At 42.7% G+C, this 23,208-nt stretch overlaps 1 protein-coding gene across 3 annotated transcripts in view; it reads right to left on the bottom strand.

The window, feature by feature from the left end:
* The window catches only part of JMJD1C (jumonji domain containing 1C), a 385,625-nt gene that overhangs the window by 27,475 nt on the left and 334,942 nt on the right, over window positions 1–23,208 (bottom strand). For all 3 annotated transcript variants that reach the window (XM_038743527.1, XM_038743526.1, XM_038743528.1), the window contains 8 exons: window positions 20,141–20,284; window positions 19,862–20,048; window positions 18,046–19,709; window positions 15,692–15,864; window positions 13,217–15,429; window positions 5,948–6,149; window positions 2,187–2,401; window positions 739–891 (listed from right to left, as the gene is read on the bottom strand). In XM_038743527.1, coding sequence (XP_038599455.1) covers window positions 739–891; window positions 2,187–2,401; window positions 5,948–6,149; window positions 13,217–15,429; window positions 15,692–15,864; window positions 18,046–19,709; window positions 19,862–20,048; window positions 20,141–20,284 — 4,951 coding nt within the window. The remainder of the gene's footprint in view (window positions 1–738; window positions 892–2,186; window positions 2,402–5,947; window positions 6,150–13,216; window positions 15,430–15,691; window positions 15,865–18,045; window positions 19,710–19,861; window positions 20,049–20,140; window positions 20,285–23,208) is intronic.

Genomic DNA, 23,208 nt, shown 5'->3' with positions numbered 1-23,208 from the left:
GAATTCCAATAGGAAATGTATCTAGACTTAGATTTTACTTAGATTCTCTGCGCTATATCTCCCCTCACAATCCTTCAATACCTATGTTTTCCCTTTCCTGTTATTCTCCTAACTGGGGCTTCACCTCACTTGCATATGAAATTGCTTTCAGGAGTTAATAGTGATGGGATTATTTCTGGCAGTGGTAATATGGAGCAAGTGGCTGCGATTTTCACAGCCAGGTAGTCTGGGGGTGAGGCGAGGTATTGAAAACCCACTTGTAAATTTATAAGATACTATTTCCACACAGCTCAGATTTGAGAGGTAGAATCTCCAGGAGTCCTTTGTTGCAATCATGCCATCAATTAAACGCCACCGAGAATTTCCATCAGTTGAAAATCTGAACTTGCAGCAGGCAGCAAACCCCAAACCCCACTTGTCTTGGGTGCACATTGGCATATGATTCCCTCCAGGTAGGGTGCAGCTGCAAGTTAGGTTCAAATATGTGGATGAATATTTCTCGCTTGTTAAACTCAAATGTAAATACGTAAGGTTTCTGAAAAGGTTAGTGATAAATGTTCCCAAATGTAATAACACATCTGATAGCAAGGCAAGGTTGGAAAAGATTCCATTTTTTGAAAATTAGAAAAATATACGTATTCTTAACGATATATCAACATTTCAAAATCAGCAAATCTGAAGCATGCTATTATAAACAGACTGCACAATACTCTAGTTCATATGAAGTTATAAACTGACCTCTAGAACTCTTCCTCTCCTTTGCCTTATAACAATCTAAGCAGACCACAAATCCACATTTTTGGCAGACCCAGTGAATGTTAAACAACGTAGCTTCACACGCATCACACATTTCTCGGACTCCTCTCACCGCTCTTTTCCAGGCAATTTTGGCTGAAATGCAAAAGTAGAATAAATGCAATGAAAGGTACCGGTAGCTATGTGTGCTTGTAACCTAAAGCTGAAAGTTCTACTCAAAAAGATCAAAATTTTCACTACCAGCAATTCTACTGGAAAAAATGATTCCATTATCAATAATAAAGAAGGTCATGCCTGACATCAAAAGCCTCAAAGAAGCAAAACTTTATTAATAGTTGTGAAAAACTGCCCAAGAAATTGAAAATTACTGTGTTCAAGACTATGATTAATGATGTTTATCATAAGCAGCGAACTTTTGTCACACCCAAAAATAAATGTAATGATACTACAAAAACAACTGTAGTATGGTAAGTCTGCATGGGGTGTTCTAATGACAGGCTGAAAACATTGCCCAGAATTGTGTTAATGAAACCCGTCTGATCACATGGCACATTTGACACTAATCGTTCCTGTCACAGTTCATAATGAAAGAGTTGAAGCACATTAGGTAGAGGTTGTGTAGATGAGATATTGTGAAGTTGCAATCTCAAGTGTGCTTCGAGAAGTCCTCTGAAATGACCAGTGCTGCCTCGTTTTGCAGCCGACTTGCCAAGGCCTAGTGATTGCCTTGCGACCACATGAAGTGGCAGAGGAGCTGGGAGCACAGCTGGGAAATGGAAAATTTCAAAACAGCCTGATACAAAAGATGCCAAAAGAAATTAGGAGCAGGAGGACACAACTGTGGCCTAGAGTGCATGATGCAATCCCTGTTAACATTAGGCAGAAACCTAGGGTTAGTGTGGGCCCTCCAAAAAATTTTCTCTAGAAAAGGCCTTCTCAAAAATATGCCATTCAAAGACACCCAATGAAACTGCATGGTAGTAATGAAAATAAGGGTATTTAGTATAGCCTTGCTATGTGCCAAATACTGTACTATATTCTGGGATATATACAAGATGCCCATATTGGACCCAGTCCCTGAACCCTTCCCAACTGGAGCTCACAGTTTAACAGGGAGGGAGAACAGTAACTTTATATCCATTTTACAGAAGAAACTGAGGAGCAGAGCAGCTAAGTGACTTGCCCCAAGTCACACAGCAAGCAAGTGGAAGAGCTGACTCCAAAACCATCTCTTTCTATTCAGCCATATTACTTTCCTCATAAGCTTCACTGGAAATAATGCATAAGAACATTTTGGAAACATTCTTATATAAAAGGTGAGACAACATTTATATAGTGCTCCCCAAACAGTATCCACAAATAAAAGAACTGAGAAAACAATCCTTTTAAAACAAAACCCAAAATACGTTTTTAGTTTTGAATATCCTTACCATCTTTTTTAACCCAAGATAAGGCTGTTTTCTCAGATGTTACTAGTTGACAAAATTTATCACCTATGATATCCAAGATATATTTAGATGTTTCTAAGTCTAGTTCATCTTCTTCATAATTTTCTGTTGTCCATAAGCTCATTGCTTCATCATCATACTGGTCTGGGGAAGAGAAACCATCTATTCTAACCACTCCATTTTTACTAAATGACAACCTGAAAAATAAAAATAAAAAATTTTACTGCTGTACTTACAATTGTGCTTTTTGAACAAAACAAATAAGAGAAACACTATTAAGGACATTAGAGAACCATCCCCCACTAAGAATGTAAAGAATTAAATTGAAAACACATTCAGTTGTTTCATAATGATTGTTTTTGATAGAATTATGTAAAGTTCTTCTGACAATACATGTACATTTGGGTATTCATTCATTCAATCATATTTACTGAGTGTGTACTATGTGCAGAGCACTGTACTAAGCACTTGGGAAGTACAAGTTTGCAACAAATAGAGACGGTCTCTACCCAACAGCAGGCTCACAGTCTAGAAGGGGGAGACAGACAACAAAACTAAACATATAAACCAAATAAAATAGAATAAATATGTACAAGTAAAATAGAGTAATAAATATGTACAAACATATATACATATATACAGGTGCTGTGGGGAGGGGAAGGAGGTAAGGCGGGGGGGATGGGGAGGGGGAGTAGGGGGAAAGGAAGGAGGGGGCTCAGTCTGGGAAGGCCTCCTAGAGGAGGTGAGCTCTCAGTAGGGCTTTGAAGGGATGAAGAGAGCTAGCCTGGCAGATGTGCAGAGGGAGACCATTCCAGGCCAGGGGGAGGACGTGGGCCGGGGATCGACAGCGGGACAGGCGAGAATGAGGCACAGTGAGGAGATTAGCGGCAGAGGAGCGGAGAGTGCAGGCTGGGCTGTAGAAAGAAAGAAGGGAGGTGAGGTAGGAGGGGGCCAGGTGATGGAGAGCCTTGAAGCCGAGAGTGAGGAGTTTTTGCCTGATGCGCAGGTTGACTGGTAGCCACTGGAGATTTTTGAGGAGGTAAGTAACATGCCCAGAGAGTTTCTGTACAAAGATGATCCGCGCAGCAGTGTGAAGTATAGACTGAAGTGGGGAGAGACAGGAGGATGGGAGATCGGAGAGGAGGCTGATGCAGTAATCCAGTCGGGACAGGATGAGAGATTGCACGAGCAGGGTAGCGGTTTGGATGGAGAGGAAAGGGTGGATCTTGGTGAGGTTGCGGAGGTGAGACCGGCAGGATTTGGTGACAGATTGGATGTGAGGGGTGAACGAGAGAGCGGGGTTGAGGATGACACCAAGGTTGCAGGCTTGTTTGACAGGAAGGATGGTAGTGCTGTCAACAGTCATGGGAAAGTCAGGGAGAGGGCAGGATTTGGGAAGGAAGATGAGTTCAATCTTGAACATGTTGAGTTTTAGATGGCGGGCAGACATCCAGATGGAGATGTCCTGAAGGCAGGAGGAGATATGAGCCTGGAGGGAGGGCGAGAGAGCAGGGGCAGAGATGTAGATTTGGGTGTCATCAGCGTAGAGGTGATAGCTGAAATCATGGGAGCGAATGAGTTCACCAAGGGAGTGAGTGTAGATAGAGAACAGAAGGGGACCAAGAACTGATTCTTGAGGAACCCCTACAGTAAGGGGATGGGAGGGGGAGGGGGAGCCTGCAAAAGAGACTGAGAATGAATGGTCAGAGAGATAAGGAGAACCAGGAGAGGCCAGAGTCCGTGAAGCCAAGGTTGGATAGCGTGTTGAGGAGAAGGGGGTGGTCCACAGTGTCAAAGGCAGCTGAGAGGTCGAGGAGGATTAGGATAGAGTAGGAGCCGTTGGATTTGGCAAGCAGGAGGTCATTGGTGACCTTTGAGAGGGTAGTTTCCGTGGGATGTAGGGAACGGAAGCCAGACTGGAGGGGATCGAGGAGAGAGTTATCGTTGAGGAATTCAAGGCAGCGTGTGTAGACAACTCGTTCAAGGAGTTTGGACAGGAATGGTTGCAGGGAGACAGGGTATATGCAATGTGGTGCAGACAGAAAGGTTATGTTTAAGTGCAGTGCTGATCAATATTACCATACTATAAAAATTGAGTTTTCCTAACACTGAGATTATCAGGAGAACCGATAATGATAATAATGAGGATAATAACAACTGTGGTATTTGTTAAGCACATCCCATGTACCAAGCACTATACTAAGTACTAGGGATGATACAGACTCTACCATCTCTGTTGTATTGTACTCTCCAGTGAGCACAAAGTATGAACTCAATAAATATCATTGATGATGATAATGCAAGATAATCAGGTCAGACACAATTTCTGTCCCATATGAGGTTCACAATCTAACTAGGAAGGGGAACAGGTACTGAATCCCCATTTTACAGATTAAGAAACTGGGGCACAAACAAGTTAAACGACTGCCCAAGATCACAGAGCAGGCAAGTGACAAAGTCAGGATTAGAACCCAGGTCCTCTGATTCCCAAATTGGTGCTCTTTCCACTAGGCCACGCTACTTCTCAAAATATTCTGAATATATGCTGGTCATTTTTAATCTTAATTTGATCCGACTCAGCCAAGAGGCCTCTACTAATCAATGAGTACATACTGTATATAGAACACAATACTAAGTACTTGGGGAGGTAGGGGACAACAGAGTTGGTAGGCATATTACCTGCCCAAAAGGAGTTTATAGCCCAGAGGGGAAGACATACATTAATATAAATTAATAAATTAAAGATATGTACAAAAGTGCTGTGGGGTTGAGGGCAGCTGAATATCAAGTCTTTAAAAGACACAGAGCCAACTGCATAGGTGACACAGAATGGAGAGGGAGCAGGGGAAAAGAGGACTTAATTGGGGAAAGCCTCGTGGAGGACATGCGATTTTAATAAGATTTTTCAAGGTGGGGAGAGTGGAAGTCTGTCATATATGAATGAGGGAGGGAGCTCAAGCCAGAAGGCTATACCAAGAAGTTAGCGGCAAGACAATTATGTACGTGCTTAGGTGGAGCAGGAGTCCTCAAGATGCAACTGGGGAGCTATAACAAGGAGAGATTAGAAATTCATCAAGAAAAGCTTCCTAGAGGAGATAAGACTTAAGGATGAGAAAGTTATGATCTATCAGATTTGAAGGGGGAGGAAATTCAGACAAGGGGAAAGGTGTGGGCAAGGTCGACAGCAGGAGGGGCAAGAAAACGAGGTCCAGGGATCAGGTCAACTTTAGCAGAGCAAAGGGTGGTACAGTCGAGGTACGGTGAATGAGGTGGCGTTAAACGAGTGAAGTATTCGCAGACAGAGTTGTGGGAAATCAGAAAGGTAAGATATGAAGGGGCTAGATGATTGAATGCTTTAATGTCGATGACAGGAGTTTCTGTTTGTAGTCCTGGTGAATGGATAACCACTGGAGGTTCTTGAGGAGTGGGGAGACATGGGCCAAACTTTTTTTTTTTTTTTTTTTAAAGAAAAATTATCCAGGCAACAGAGTGAAGTATGGACTGAAGTTGGGTGAGACAGGGGGCAGGGAGGTCAGTGAGGAGGCTGATGCATTAGTCAAGGCAGAATAATTTAAGTCCTTGCATCAGTACAGTAGCAGTTTAGTTGCAGGTACGTTGCAATTTAACTACACAACGAAGAAAGTTTCCCCTTTTCTACTACAAAACAATAATGCCTACAAAAATACCACTAATAAAAGTTACATTTAAAAACACACTTTACTCAATTATGTATCTGGACTTACCTTCGAAAGTAGTAAAATCTGCAGAAAACGGGAGAGTGAGTTGGTTCCTCCCCTTTTTTACTTCGAATAAGTCTACATTCTCTGCATTTCTGCAAATTTGGTCCTATCTCACAACATGAGTCATCTTGTAAAAAGGATTCCCCAGTTTGCTTTAGCTTCTTTACTTTGCGCCAGTCTTTTAACACTGAACGTGGGATGCCAGCTGTAAACGTAATGGAAAGTATAACTGAGTGACTTTTTGTTTCGTATCATCAGGCATAAATATAACTCATAAGAAAACTCAATCAGCTCTGAGAAGTTGCTAAAGACAAGTGAGAAAACAATCTGCATTCCAAAGTGGGAATGGAAATTACCTACCATGAAAACCTTGCCTTGTGTTCTTGTAAAATGATCCAAGGCCTGTGAAACCAGGTATCAAAATGTCAGCCTGCCTGCTACTTCCCACTTCCACTACAGGCATCGCCTTTATAACAAATTATGTAAAAGCACTCTATGACTCAGTAGCATTTACTGAACACTTCCTGTGGGCAGAGTACTGTACTAATGGCTTTGGTGAGTACATTAGAGTTAGTGAACATGGTCCCTGCACTCAAGGAATTTAGTAACTAGTGGAAACAATAGAATAATTTACACAGGAAGGAGGAGGAAAAGTGGCTGTGTATGTGTGAATTAGTGCGAAAGACACATACAACATACGTGGTTCCAGGGGTTGTGAGTATGTTCATTCATTAACTCATTTATTGAGCACTTACTGTGTACAGAGCACTGTACTAAGTGTTTGAAAAGTATAATTCGACAACAGAAAGAGACAATCCCTAACCAACAACGGGCTCACTGTCAACAAGGGGGAGACAGACAGCAAAACAAAACAAGTAGACAGGCATCAATAGCATCAAAATAGAATTAGATATATACACATCATTTATAAAATAAATAGAATAATAAATATGTACAAATATACACAAGTGCTGTGGGGCAGGGAAGGGGGTAGAGCAATGGGAGGGAGTAGGGGCGATGGGGATGGGAGGGGAGGAGGAGCAGAGGAAAAGCAGGGGCTCAGTCTGGGAAGGACTCCTGGAGGTGAGTTCTCAGTATGGCTTTGAAGGGAGGAAGAGAACTAGTTTGGCGGATGTGTGGAGGGAGGGCATTCCAGACCACAGGTAGGACGTGGGCCAGGCGAGAATGAGGCACAGTGAGGAGGTTAGTGGCAGAGGAGCAGAGTGTACAGGCTGGGCTGTAGGAGGAGAAAAGGGAGGTGAGGTAGGAGGGGGCAAAGTGATGGAGAGCTTTGAAGCCAGAAGTGAGGAGTTTTTGCTTCGTGTAAAGGTTTATAGGCAACCACTGGAGATTTTTGAGGAGGGGAGTGACATGCCCAGAGCTTTTCTGTAAAAAGATAATCTGGGCAGCAGAGTGAAGTATAGGCCCAAACGGGGAGACACAGGAGGATGGGAGATCAGAAAGGAGGCTGTTGTAGTAATCCAGTCGGGAAAGGATGAGAGACTGTACCAATAAGGTAGTGGTTTGGATGGAGAGGAGAGGGCGGACCTTCGTGACGTTGTGAAGGTGAGACCGGCAGGTTTTGGTGATGCATTGGATGTGTGGGGTGAATGAGAGAGCAGGGTCAAGGATGACACCAAGGTTGCGGGCTTGTGAAATAGGATTGTGAGAAGGATGGTAATGCCATCCACAGTAACAGGAAAGTCAGGGAGACGACAGGGTTTGGGAGGGATGATAAGGAGCTCAGTCTTGGACATGTTGAGTTTTAGGTGGTGGGCAGACATCCAGGTAGAGATGTCCTGAAGTCAGGAGGAGAACCAAGCCTGGAAGAGGGAGAGAGAACAGGGGAGGAGATATAGATTTGGGTTTCATCAGCGTAGAGATGATAGTTGAAGCCATGGGAGCAAATAAGTTCACCAAGGGAGCGAGTGCAGATGGAGAACAGAAGGGGACCAAGAACTGACCCTTGAGGAACCCCAACAGTTATGGAATGGGAGGGGGAGGAGGAGCCTGCGAAGGAGAATGAGAATGTACTGCCAGAGAGATGAGGAGAAGTAGGAGAGGACGGAGTCCGTGAAGCCAAGGCTGGATAACCTGTTGAGGAGAAGGGGATGGTGCAGTGTCAAAGGCAGGTGAGAGGTCGAGAAGGATTAGGATAGAGTAGGAGCCATCAGATTTGGCAAGAAGGAGGTCATTGGTGATCTTTGAGAGGGCAGTTTTGGTGGAGTGGAGAGGACGGAAGCCAGATTGGAGGGGGTCCAGGAGACAGTTGGGAGTTGAGATATTCGAGGCAGCAAGTGTAGACGACTTGCTCTAGGAGTTTGGAAAGGAAGGGGAGGAAGGAGATAGGGTGATAACTGGAAGGGGCAGTGGAGCCAAGAGAGGGTTTTTTTTAGGATGGGGAAGATGTGGGCATGTTTGAAGGCAGAGAGGAAGAAGCCATTGGAGAGTGAGAGGTTGAAGATAGAAGAGGGTTGAGAGCCGGTTGTGGGGGGGGGGAGGGATGGAGAAGGGGGAGGGGTGACTTTGGAGAGCTCAGACCTGATGGTGTTAGGTATCTATCCTAGCTCTTAGTAGAGTGGTTGACAAAGTAAGCACTCAACGAATCTCACATTTATTATTATTATTATTAGTGGGAGTTGAAGCCACGGGAGTGGATGAACTTATCAAAGGAAAGTGTGTAGGGTGATAAGAGAAGGGGATCCAGAACAGAGACTTGTAAGGGACAGCCACTGTCACAGGCGCAGAAAGAACCAAGGATAGAGGTGGAGAAGGATCAGAGAGGTGAATACAGAACTGCCCCTGTCAGTAATGAGACAACCATCTCAGTGGAGCAATGAGTGAGGAAGCCAGATGGTAGAGGGTCAAGAAAGAAAATTGGAAGACTGGAAGTGGAAGCAGCAAGTGAATTCAACCCATTTGAGGAGGAGGACAGGAATGGGAGGAAGGAGATGGGGCAATAGCTAGAAGGCCTACTGGGATGGAGAGGTTTTAAGATATGGAAGATAGGACCATGTTTTATGGCAGAGGGGAAAGAGTTAATCAGAGGATAAACAGTTGAAGATGAGCATCATGGAGGGAAAAATGGTTTCAGAAAATGAGATGGTATGGATCACACAGGTAGAGGGGATGAATTCTGAAAGCAGGCAAGAGATGAGAGGTGGTAGAGAAGGATGAGAGACTGGATATGGAGAGAGAGAGTGGGGAATGTGAGGGAGGTTTGGGGGGGCTTGCATCTGGTGGTTTTGATTTTGTCAACAAAACAGGAAGGTCTTCAGGAGCAACAAACAGGGGAAGTTGGGGCAACGGGTATGAGAATCAAATAGGGAGGAGAAGTAATACTGTTGAGGAGAGAGAGCAGATTTACAGTGCAGGAGCAGAGGAAGCATACTGTGGCAGTGATCCAGAGCTCGAGACTGACAGCACAATGTATCAGCAGAGGAGCAGGGGTGTTAGGGAGTTGAGTTTGGTGGTGAGGGCAGAATTTAGAAGATGTATTTATGCATCAGAGAAGGAGGAATTTGGTAGGGAATCTAAATTAGGCAGAATGCCTGGGACAGGTGGAGCGGTCCAGAGACTAGAGCCTCTTTGGGGGAGGTGGAAGTAGCAAGATGGGAAAGAATAGTTTTGAAGGGGGTTGGATGGGAGGCGCAGGAATAAGAAAGTTGATTAGAAGACTGTGGTTAAAGTGGGACTTCAGAGATGATGAGTTTAGAAATTGTACAATGGCTAATGTGTCTGAGTGGGTGAGGTGGACTAGAGCAGAAGATCTGCAAAACTGAGTGAGAGGTCATCAGGAGTTCTACATGGATATGTAGGGCAACTATTATTTTCAGAACCAATCATAATTACTGAATGCTTACTGTGTGCAGAGCACTGTACTAAATGAATTGGTAGACACGGTCCCTGACCACACAGAGCTTACTTCCTTGGGGGGGGGGAGAGGGGGAGGCGGGAGGGATAGACATTAATATAAATACATTACAGATATTAGTACATAAGTGAACACAAATTATACTTCAATTTAACAGAAAAATAGACACTATGATTGCCAACTCCTGGTTGGCTTGGAAACACTGCATACCCAATTTGAGAAAAAAATATATTCAAATTACCCTGGGCAGTCTAGTGGCCAGAGGGCCCAAGGCCCATTGCTGGTGAGTTTCTGGGAAGATCAGTGTTTGGAGATCAATTTTTCTTTTTTTTTTTAATCTCCCTAGGAAGGTTTGTTGATCATGTGAAGTGACACAAAATATAAAAGCAGCGTGGCTTAATGGAAAGAGCACAGGCTTGGGAGTTAGAGGTTGTGGGTTCTAATCCCAGCTCTGCCACTTGTCAGCTGTATGACTGGGCAAGTCTCAATTTCTCTGCGTCTCAGTTACCTCATCTGTAAAATGGGGATTAAGGCTGTGAGCCCCATGTGGGACAACACGTAATGACCCTGTACCTACCCCAGCACTTAGAGCAGTTCTTGGCACACCCCGAACAACCAGGAACCAGATAAAGTGCCCTTTTGCATTTTCACTGGCACAGAGTTTCTCTCTGTGACACTCACACTCATGAATACAATCTTTCACTAGACAACAGGGCTGTCTTAAAATCAAAGGAAAACGCTATAAAATGAAGAAAACTGCTAACCATTATTATAGCAAACAGAGTGCTATTTTCCACAGTGGCTTATGTTAAGGTGAGGTGCAGAACTGCCTGTTTTCCAGATTTCAGAGAAACTTTCTGTTCAACAATCAGAGAATAAAAAAAAAATCACCTAGGTACCAAATAAACAAAACAAAAACTCCCCAAAACAGGCAATATAAATATGAGGGGGAAAGAGACTTTGAGTTAGGGTTGACCAGAAGTTGAACATGCAAAAATGACAAAGTATCATTATGAAGCGAGCCAACATGGGAGTAGAATGTATCAGCAGGAGGATGATGGGCCAGAGGTAGAAAGTAATTCCTTCTGCTGTATTCTACAGATTGTTGGTCAGATTCTTATAATTGTGCCCAGAGAACAAGAGGTCGTAAGTGGAAAGGTGAAAACAAGGCACAGAGAGTCAGGTAGTTTGAGAGGAAGAATGAGAGTTGAAGTATAGAGGAAGAGCTGACAAGGAAGAGGGAGAGACCTTACTGAGGGTCTTAAATTCAATGGTAAGGAGTTTCTGCCCTATGTAGCAGTGAATGGGCCACAATTAGAGGGTTTTTGAGGACTGGGAATACATGCAGAATGACATTTTAGAAAAACGGACATGAATAAGCAATGAGCAGGGAGAAGAAGAAAGGACAGGTGAAATACATCAAAAAAACCCTTCTAGGACTTTGTTAGCATTCAAATGAATGGAATCCTCAGGGAGGAGTTCAGATGGGATGTTAATGGTTTGAAACAATTAATTTTTTAAAAAATAACCCCAATTCTCCTTCTCCTCAAGAACTAAACAAGAGCACCTTCCTCATGTTCTACTCCTGAAATGTGACACGTATGTCAGTTTATTCACAGGCAAATTTTATATCAGTGAGATTTTTGCCAAATTAGACTTCCAGGTCACTGAAATATTATCTGGAGCCTTCCTCACACTTTGGTACCCTTTCCCCCTGAAAACTGCAGATTTGAAGTGAGGTGTGAAAAGGAGATCTGCCATTCCTCTTCGCATTGAGGGGTCAAACAATTCCTTAAACCTGTTACAGAGTATATCCATTTCTGCGGTTCCTGATTTCTCCTTGTGAAATGTCATACCAAATGCCCTCTTTTCTTTTTCTATCAGTCCTAGGACTATGAAAAAGTGCTAAAGTATTTTCACCACCAGCAAATACCTTTGCCCCACAGAATTCAAATTGACATTTTACTCATTTCAGTGGTCATTTCACCTAAGTCTAGCACCCAAGACATAGAGAAAAACAGGGGATAAGTCTCCAGAAAGCAAACCACATAAACAAAATTAACTCCAGGAAAAAAAACATTTAATAATGAATATTGATGAGGAAATCTGTAATTAACTTTCCTGATTAATCATGGTATTCTTCAGATCTCCAAGGAAATATTAAATTTATATGTTTGAAAGTCTGGCCAATTCAGAAGTTCTTTACAACACACTGATCACTCAAAACCATAAATACCTTTTTAAGCTTTTGCAAACTATTTTAAAAAATGGCTACTGGAATAAAATCAATAGCTTTCTGGCTTAATTATGATGGTAAGATCTTAAAATGCCAACCCAATTATCATTTAACATTTAGACCCTCAAGACCTAGGCTGTCTATACTGAGGGTCTCAATATCCTTTAGAAAATTATTTTGTGAAGGTGTTTGGACTATGTCCATAGCAGGAACTTATTTGGGATGGGGTAGGCTATCACAGTTGGGCAGTATTCAACTTTGGACTGGTTTACGGAAATACAGGGAAAATATTGTTGGGCTATTACCCGTGTGGATGGACGTCAACCATGCTTGCAGCCATGGGGATAAATTAGGGAACAAAGCTGTCAGCGGCCACAGAGCTCTAAGTGACCTGGAGGTAGCTGTGTTAAAGTAGCAGCTGAAAGTACAACAATCTCTGCCTCTTGAACCTCCCCTCAAACATCCCTCCCCCCTCTCGAGCCTTTCACGCTACGACACTTGAAGACTTCCCAGTAATAATAATAACAATAATGGGATTTATTATGTGCTATGTGCAAAGCACTGTTCTAAGTGCTGGGGAGATTACAAGGTGATCAGGTTGTCCCACGGGGGGCTCACAGTCAATCCCCATTTTACAGATGAGGTAACTGAGGCACAGAAGTTAAGTGACTTGCCCAAAGTCACACAGTGGACAATTAGCGGAGCCGGGATTTGAATCCCTGACCACTGACTCCAAAGCCCGTGCTCTTTCCACTGAGCCACGCTGCTTCTCAATCTTCTAAATCTTTCAAAGTTGGTTCAACCCTGGATGTGTTTTTTGGCACAAAAGAAATTGTGCCCAAAACCTCATGGAACCATTGTAATAATAAATCCAGAATGCAGACAGGACAACTTCTGTTGATGTTGCTGCCCTGTAAATATAAACCACCAGTAAGCAAAAGGACATATTATTCAACAGAGAGCCTAACTATTGGACAAGCACTGCTGCCATGCTACCCAGGTGACTCCATTCCTTCACTCTGCAGGGAGCAACGTGTAAATAGTTTGACTCTCCCAGGGCTTAAAAGTATGCCTTAGTAGGGATGACATTTCTACCAACCACTGTAGCTCAGTCACCTATCACAAGGTTCTTCAAGTTTGACAGAGTAAGTCATTCACTTACCACTATTGCTGCTGTTCTGTAGCTTCAGCTTACTCTTTTCTTTGGCACTCCTGCTGAGAATTCCATTGGGTTTTACTTCTTCTTCCATTTCTCCCTTTTTCTTCTGCAAATCATTTTGCTTCTTTTTGTAAGTTGGCTTGGGTTGACGTTTAGCCCTCTGCTCTGACTTGCTCTCACTTTCATCTGAGTCTCCACTTTCAGAGCCAGATTCGTAAGTCCTTTTCGCTTTCCTTCTACTGACTTTGTCGTCTTTCACATATTTTTCTACAAGGATTTTGCCATCTACATTGTTCTGTATATCACTTGATGTAGAGGCTATCAAATTGACAGAACATGGCTTAATAATTTCTGATACACTGTTCCCTGAACTTTCAATTTTATTAGTGTTTTTATCTTCCTCTGAATGTCTAGTAAGCCAAGCCTTTTTCAGTTTTGTGTGGTAGTTTGGCTGACTTGTCTGGGACGCTTGCCCATTGCCTACAGAGTTTGCTTTGTTTATTGTATTACAGGCCAACGTACTATCAAGGGGAATAGAGGCTGGAAATGTCTGATTTTTCACAGTATTAGGCTCAGACTCACTGGCATTACTACTTTTAAACTGAGCTGCCGCCAGTGCTGCCTTGTGCTTTTTCAAATGGACAAAATCAGTCGGGTTGGAGAACCCAGAATTGGGCTGAACAGCACTTCCCGTCTTGCTACTGGCTGGTATAGCTTCAGCTACAGAGTTTACCTTGCAGTCTTGTGCCTGAGCTGCTGACTGGCTGACACTTCTTGAGGAGGTATATTCGCCGGACGAGGAGGCCAACACTGAATTTGATAAAGAGTAAGTTACCTCTGAAGCCACCCAGCTTGAAACGTTGGTCGTTGTGGCAGCTGACGTGGTCACGTCCGTTTTGGTACTGCATGTCATATGTGCAGCAGGCGTGACTGAACTGGGAACACTGCCCTGGGAGACAGCCTGTAAGTTCTTTTCATACTGTGGGCGAGTACTGTTTGAGTTCACATTTGGCAGACCGATTCTCCCAGTCTCTCGGGTCTCCCCTGCTTTCGGGCAATCTGCTTGATTTGTCCCAGCTGAAGACCTTTCGCTAGCTCGATCTTTAGGAGCGGACGGCTTGACTGTCCCACTATCGTATTTCGTGCTAGACGGTGGACGTACAATGACAGATGCGGTGGTGGCCTGTGACTTGCCACTGCTTTTCTCAGCATGCCATTCAGCTTTCTCATTGCTGAGAGTATTATTAGATTTCCACACCTCTGACAAATTCTGCTCAGACGTACTCTTGTAAGTTGTCTGGGCTTCTTTTGGCTCAGGCACCAAAGTAGGAGGTTTTTGTAATTCTTGGACCTTTCCACCAGCATTCACCGGTAAAACTGGAGTGAGAGTTGGAGGGGAAAGGTTGCTATAGCTGCTTTCCTTTCGGTCCAGACTGTGGTGGATTGGAGGGTGGAACACTGGTGCTCTGTGTAACGCAGGCATACTTCGAAGAGTATTTGATGAAGACGAAACTGTCAGCTGGGTGGGGCTCCTACAGTCAGACCGAAAAGAAGTGACCGAGTGAGACGTCACTTGCTGGGAAAGTTGCTCTGGTATCTTGCTTGCTGAACCATCCCCTTCTGGTTGATGTTTAATCAGTGGCGGGGGCTTCGAAAGAGATGAAATAAATGTGGTAAGGGTCTGGGGGTTCATTGCTGCAGAAGGACTGCCACTCTGTTTATCAGTGTACATGTGAGAAACTTCTTTGGAAGGGTAAGAGCGGGGTGGTTCATTCACTACACTGTTAGACAGAGTAGTGAAATAGTTGCTCTGTGGTAAACTCTGAGGTACTGAGTGCTTCATCTTATAGAGTTCCGACACTGTGCGGTCTCCATCTTTGTCTTGCTTGAGGACGTGACCTTTAGGACTTGAAGATGGTAAGGATGACACTCTGGAATAATTCTCTCTCTCACCCTCAAGCGACTTGATTTTAGTTGTAAAAGGGGCAACATCAATGCTCTCTTGAAGAATTCGCCGATGCTCCTCTTTATACTTGTTCAGTCTCTCTCCAGTCTCCTGAGGTGGTCTTGGTAATTGACTCAACACTGGATCTACAAAATGTCTGTGTACATGGCTCTCTTTTCCAGGATGAGTTCTGGCAGGATCCAGATCACTCTTTGATGACGTGGGTGCGGCAGATCGTAAAGGTTCAATAAATGTTTTCCTTTCTAATTCCCTGTAAGGGGGGAAAAAAATAAAACTGCATCACTTTTCCCTGCATCCTGAAATGACCTCCTCAGGTCTATATAAACATAAAATTACTTCATTAATGGAGCATAATTTACATATTTCAAGTACATTCAACTGTAAATCAAAACATAAGCAATGGCATTTCTTCAAAGCATATCCACTTAACATTAGCTTACAAACACACTCTGGGACAGTTCCTTGGGGAAAGACAGTACATAAAGTCAAGGATCAGGCATGGGTGAACTTACTCTTTGTGATGCTCTACTAAAGTTTTTGATAATGGAGGACTAGAATGTGCTGCCATTTTAATTGGTCGATGAGGCTCTGCACTCGATGGTCTGACAGGAATGTGACTCAGTAACCCAAGACCATCAGTTGAGGTCACAGGGGTGGGTTGATGTAACCAAGGGCTGGGAGTATTCTTTAAAAAAAACAAAAAACCAACAACAAAGAGTAGACTTCAGTTACCACAGGAAGCTAAACATGGCATTATCACAGACCTCAATTTCAAATCATATCATACCAGTAAATATACCATGGGGGGGGGGGGGGGGGGGGGGCGAGGAGGGTGAGAGAGAGAGAGAGAGAGAGAGAGAGAGAGAGAGAGAGAGGAACAAAAAAGAAGTGTATGGTTATTTCTACAAATACATCTAAATATACCTAAATATGTCTTGGGAATCAAAGGAGAGGAAAAGAAATTGGCTTCCCTTAGCCCTCTGACATCAGTTTAGAGAATAAAAATCCAAGATGAATTATTGAAGTTACTATTATCTAGTTTATCAATATACAATTAGGGATGCATCAGATACACTTTCAAGAAAGATTTCTAAATCGAGAAAGCATAGTTTATACTTTCCAGAAAGATTTTCACTAGATATACCAACTAATCAAATGCATTACTATTTTCTATATTAACTACTTTCAAATCCCAATTAGTTTTTCTGTGACCAGATAGATATTTAAGGTTTACATGCACAAAGTGTAGTTTGTTCAGTAATCTTTTAAAATCTTTTTAAAAGGACTGAGTTTCCTTCCTCATTTGTAAAATGGGGATTAAGACTATGAGCCCCATGTGGAACAGGGACTGTGCCCTACCCAATTATCTTGCATCCACACCAGGACTCAGTACAGTGTCTGGATCATAATAAGTGCTTAATACCAATGTTATTATTATTCTTATTACATTACTAACAATAATAATAAAAAAGAAATATTGGGCACAGCTCAATTTCCTCTAATTTAAATGTGTATGGATAAATACTTTAGATCTGACCCTGAGTTAACTTCTCTTCCTTTAGACATAAAAAGCACATCTAATGAATACCACTAGACCCTAGAATTTTCCTTTTCTGACAAGGATCCCTTGAAATTCTTCCATGACAAAATCTGGGTTATTCAACAGGGTGGAGCAGACAAACACGTTCAATCAACAAAGTCTGTTGGTGAGAACTAAGGGAAGAGACAACAAATCTGGAAAATTCATTTGCACATCACTCCCCAAATTGTCAGTTGCATAAGACAATTCACAGTAATAAAGCACACAACTGTGCTGTGACTCACATTGCAGGGGGAGGGGAAGACTAAGGGTGGTAGCTCAAACTGTTCAGCTTTTCAACAGGCCTCCAGCTTTCCTTATGATTTGAAACATCTGAATTAAATCTAATTACTATCTTTTTGGATGACATGTAGTATTACTGGGGGCAAAATGACAGAACTTTATCTGCTGGTCTAGCAGTTTTAACTATATTTAAAAATTTGTATTTTTGGCTCTGTGGCAGTCCCTCCAAACTGTCAGCTCCTCCCTTCTAGACTGTCAAACTCCTTCCTGCTAGATTGCCAGTTCCTCCCTCTCTAGATTGTAAACACCTTGTGGGCAGGGAACAGGACTACCAAATCTGTTACATTGTACCCTCCCAAGCACTTAGTACAGTGCTCTGCACGCAGTAAGCACTCAAATAAAGCTGATTACCACTCTTTTTAGACTCGGTCTCTGCAAATACCTTTTAAACCATGATTTTTATTTTCAATGCTCCTTGCTCCAGGTTTCTCAAAAAAACCCCAAAAACCTGAAGCCAAAAAATGGTTTATTTTTTTGAGGGCAAGAAACAGCAACTCTTATTTTGGTTTCTACCAGAAGCTGCAAAATGGTCTGGTCGGGCTCACAGTTTGCTGCCTAGAGGTGCCCTTACCCTATTATCAGACTAAGGGAAGCAATTTTTAGACTGTTTTTCCATGGATTCAGGTCAGTTTCCTCAAGACCTCAAACAGGGAAATTCGTTAACTGAACTGGTCATATAGGGTGGCTCACAAATCAGGCGTCATTTACAATTACAGAGCTTTTCAAATGGCTCTACTAAAATACTGCTTGTAATTGGATGCTGGGGGGTAGGATGGACCTTGCACAGATGCTGTGCTGCGTGAGTTGAAGTTTTATAAGGATTGTTCCCTGATAGTTATACTTAAAAAAAAATTGCCTAAGGCCAATTGAAGGCAATGAACAAATGGGGTGAGAACAGCGCAATCTGTGACATACCCAGGAAGCCTCGTGTAAATACGTAAATAGACATACAAAGTTTGAAAAACACACACTAGCATAACTCACCCTCCTTAAAGATGACTCGGCGGTGACTGGATTTTCTGGGTGGACCCATTTCGAGGATGGCAAGCCGAGGCCCGAGTATGTATGGGTTCCATTGGGATACTGCCAAATAATTGGATAGAGCCCTAGCTGATTATAGGAAGCGGAAGGATGCCCTTGTCCAAGCAGATGAGGCGACTGGTGCTGCAACATCTGCTGCTGTTGCTGGTGTGCTAGAGCTAAGTGGCTTAGGCTACTAGCGTGAGCAGTCTCTAGACGTGGGTGGCCACCCAGCAATGAGGCTGCAGGCACTCCAGGCAAAACAGTAGGGAGCAAGTGAGGGTGATGGACAGAATGGTGAGGATGGGGGTTCATAGTCGGTAACGGGTTTGCATTCGTAGACCCAGCTAACAGATGGGAAGCGGCCGTTAACGTGGGATGATGGGTGTTTGGGTTTAAACAGGTCCTGTGAGCTGAGGAATGGAGGGGATAAGTGTGCTGGTTTAAGTACGGCGAAAGGTGATTGGCTCCTGCTTCCGGACCGATTAGCGCAGGATCTCTATACACTGTGAAATGCTCATTTTTGTCAATGATGAGAGGGCTTTTTGTGGCTTCTAAAGCACTGACTCGAACTGGAACTGGGTGAAAACTCGATCTCGGCAAATCATGCTCCACTTTACTCGTCGGCCGCCTCTCTCCAGGAGCATGACTGTTTGGATAACCGGCCTTAGACTTCACAGAATCTGGAGAATGGGTGACTTTGGGTTTAATGATGTCACATGAGACATTCGATTTTGTCTTAGGAACATCAACTAAAGCAACGGGCTTAGATTTCATAGCTTCAGTGGGTGGACTTAGCTTATGCAATTTACCATCCCCAGCTACAGAAACACCACTTAATGAAGACATATAGGATCCATATTGATTTTTCTCCTTGTCACTACCCAGATGTTCATTTACCGATAAAGGCTTCATAACATTTGATTGCATCAAATCCACTTTATTGATGTTACCAACCCAGTTCTGATCCGGGTCGTGCTTTCTCAGTTCTAAGAATTTTGCATTTGCAAATGAAGGTTTTAAGTCACTATTGGGAGCCTCAATTTTCTGAAGGCTTTGAAAAGCAAAGGTACTTGCAGAGTTCTCCTGAACCCCCTTCTCTGAAATGCTTTCATTTGTAATGTCAATGACACATCTGGGTGTTGATGATCCAAACTGCTCATGTGGCCGCTTTTCGACAGCGTGCGACTTCTCCACGTTGCAGTCTTGACTGGGTAAATTATTGGTAGCCTGGTCATAACGCACAGGCTGCTCCGCAGCATGAAGAGCTTTTTCTTGCAGCTCAAAGTCAGAAGATTTTAGTCTTTCTGTTTCATGTTTCCTATCTTCTGGAACTTCAACCCAGGGAGACTGTCTATCTCTTAGTGTTTGTTCTTCTACCCCATCACTACTCTGGGGTTTTCCTTCTTCTCCATTAATCTTTGAAGTGTTTTTGCTTTTCAGCTCACTCTCTGAATTATGTTCTGAGGAAGAATCTGTTATTCTTTTATTTGAATTTTCTGAGTCACTACCCTCAGAATAGTCTGAGGCATTGTCTGTGCGCAGTCTTTTCATATTTAGTTTCTTTTCGTCTTCCTCGGGTTTTCTTCTCTTGCTGAGAAAGTGTTTATTTTTACTTTTAGGATTTTCTGTAGGAGGATAAAAAAAATAAGTCTTATTTTTAATACCAATATGAAAAGAATCCCCTTTCCTTATTTTTTCCCTTCCAGTCCCCTCCATCTTCCCTCCTCCCCACTCTCCCCCCCCCGCCCTCCCCACCCAACACAAATTGTAACCATACCTCCTCGAGCTAGATTATCATATTTTTCTTCCTTAATCTTTTCTTCATCTGGCACACTGCTATCTGATCCCTTCCTCTTATGTGGGCGAGCATTTCGTTGTTGCTGGTGTGGATTCTGTTTTGGTGTTGCAGCTTGGGAGTTCATTGCTGGTCTGGGACTATTTGCTTGAGCACGTGTATAATGACCCTAAGTATAACCAGAAGATAATAACTTGACCTGTACCACTCCAAGAAAGCATGCCATACTATGCTCTAGCATCTAATACTTTTAATACATACGTGAGCCGTGTTGCTGTTCTGACTGGAGCGAGACCTACGACGGGATGTGATGCCAATATTTTCACCTTTCAATAAAGAGTGAACAACGTCATCCAGAAAGGTCATTTGAACCATAGAAGGATCGACATTCTGTGGTTCTAGTACCTGGTTCATGAAACAAAAAAACAGTAGCACTTAAACCCTAATAAACTAACCAATAAGATTTTTAGTCCACCATTCCTTTACCAGTATTTTATGTACTGTTACACTGAAGACACTACGACAATAGGTCTTTGTGAAAATTCTGTTATGTATGGTCATACGCCTTGAGCTATTTTTCAGGGGGAAAAGCAACAATCCCTACAAATTTAATCATTTCAACCAAAAAATTACCTTTTCAACCTCTTGATACACCAGCAGTACAGTATAATTCTACTCTGTTTCAACCCCTAACCAAGAGTTAAAAAGAAAACACATTAGTTGCAAGTACACACTGGAAACAATTTTAAGCAAGAGCATAAGTGTCAAAGTTATAAAAATGTATTAGAAGAAATAGTCATAATAAAAGGATAAGTTTAAGATATAGAAACAAGATTAGTGCTGAAACAAAGAACGAAACAAACAACATGCACATACAAGAGGAAGGATTAAAAATAAATGAGGCTGAGATTCTTTAACAAAGTAACATTTAACTAGGAAGCAGTTCCCTTTTCAGGGTCTCCATTCCAAATAATGTGACGATTTCTTTCATTTTGTCATGAGAAAGCCATCAAAAGCATTTTAAAAGGACAGTTTCCCTCAACATTTTTAATTATACCTTCATTCCAAATACTAAAAAATACTTTCATAAATGTCTTTAATTTTACCATTTCATCTCCAAATAGTGGGTCAACAATATGCACCTACTTCCCAAGAGGGAAAATCGGAGACCCGAGAATAAAGAAATCTTCCTAATAAATTATTGATAATATTTGATTGAAGACAGCTGGTTCATCCAACACAAGGAGTGTCCACTCTGACATCAATAGCTACATTTTCACTAAAAACACTATTATTCTAGCTAACATTTATTAATTATTATGTGCAAGACCTTGTAACAAGAACTGGGTTAAAAAAAAAGAATCAAATTAATATAGTCCCCGATCCATCCGATTTAAAGGAGAGAAAGAAGCAACATGCAATAGGAGAAAATTATCATATGTCATGTAAGCCCAATGAAAACAAGTTAGTAAGAAATAATTAAACCTGCAGCAGTAAGTCTACTGACTAATGATACTCGGAGGGGCGGTCCACTGGCGAACATTCCCTGATTACGAGCTACCACACTACGGGCCCCAATTTTCTAAAAATTGGGAAGATGGGCTTTATTGCTGGGGGGCTCACCACAGAGGGGAGAGAGGGCCCTAAAAGGCTGGGAATCTCCAGCTGCCTGGCCTTGGCATTCTAGCCATGCTCCACTCTTGTATGGAGAGATGGGTGGGTAATGGAAGTGTGAGGGAATGCGACTCCTCTACAGAGCCCCTTGAAACCTACTGAGTTGAAAGCAGAGACCATTGCTCAGAAATCTCAACACTGGACATACAGCCAATTCAAGCTGTATCTTGGTGACCCTGAACAAGTCTTCCACCAAATCAGGCCAGGATGGAGCTACTCCAGACTCAACTGTGGAGAGGGAAGTTTAAGTAGAGAATCAGAGTGCTACTGAAGGTGTTCCTCTCCTCAACCATACCTCCTTCTGCCTCCCTTCCTCTGCCCTTGAAACATTACTTCTAAGGGTTCATAACATGTATACGCTTTTGTTCATATATGTTGTATGGCTCTCTCATGCAGTAAGGCAGGGTGGGACTCCCTGCAACATAATCTTTTGAAATTGGAGAATCAAAAGTCCCTGAGATAGAAAAACTAATTGTAACAATAATGGCACTTATTAAGCACTTATTATGTACCAAATGCTGTCCTCAGCACCGGGGCAGCTACAAAACAATTAGATCATGGACACAGTCCCTATTCATTCAACCATATTTATTGAGTGCTTACTGTGTGCACAGCACTGTACAAAGCGCTTGAATAGTATCTATTGAGCACTTGATGATAATAATTAAAAATTATGGCATTTTAGTGCTTACTATGTGTTGAGCACTCTAATGAACACTTGGGAAAGTACAATAAAGTAGATGCAATCCCTAGCCTCAAGGGGCTTACAATCTAGTGGGGGGAGGAGGGGGAGGAGAGGAGGAGACATATTAAAATAAATTACAAGACAAGGAGGCAACCAAGTATACGGATATGTATATATGTGTTGCGTGGGGGGAGGAACGAGTATCAAAGTGCTTAGGGGGTAAGGACTCAATTGATTGCACAGTCCCTGTCCCACGTGAGGCTCACAGTTTAAGAGGTATGGAAAGCAGATATTTTATCCCCATTCGACAGGTGACAAAACTGAGGCACAGTAAAGTGATTTCTCACAGATGATTTTTCCAAGATCATACAAAGGCAAATGGCAGAGCTGGGACTAGAACCCGTCTCCTGACACCCATTTTTGTGCTCTTTCCACTAGGGGATACTGTCTCCCAATATAAGTTAATAAGGCCTGGTTTATATAGACAGATTTTAGAGACTAAAAGCTGTCACTAGCATCCTTGCCTTGAAGGAGTCCCTTGAGGCTCAGTTCTGGTTCCCCTTCTATTCTCCATCTACACCCACTCCCTTGGACAACTCATTTGCTCCCACAGAATCAGCCACCATATCTACAGGGGCAATTCCCAAATCTACCTCTCCAGCATTGAACTCTTTCCTTCTCTTCAGTCTCGCATTTCTTCCTGCCTTCAGTAATCTCTACTTGGATAAGCTACTGAAACCTCTACCTAAACATGTCTAAAACTGAACTACTCATCTTTCCACCCAAACCCTGTCATCCCTGTGACTTTCCTATCACTATAGACTACATCACTATCCTTCCTGTCTTACAAGCCTGTACCCTTGGCACTATCTCTAGACTGTGAGCTTGTCTGGGCAGAGAATATGTCTACCAACTCTGTTACATTGTACTCTCCCAAGCGCTTAGTACAGTGCTCTGCAGCAAGTAAGCA

The sequence above is a fragment of the Tachyglossus aculeatus genome, chromosome 3 (genome assembly GCF_015852505.1).
Source record: "Tachyglossus aculeatus isolate mTacAcu1 chromosome 3, mTacAcu1.pri, whole genome shotgun sequence".
NCBI lineage: Eukaryota > Metazoa > Chordata > Mammalia > Monotremata > Tachyglossidae > Tachyglossus > Tachyglossus aculeatus.
Note: the sequence above shows the minus strand (reverse complement) of the source record. Positions and strands in the feature narration are given on the sequence as shown.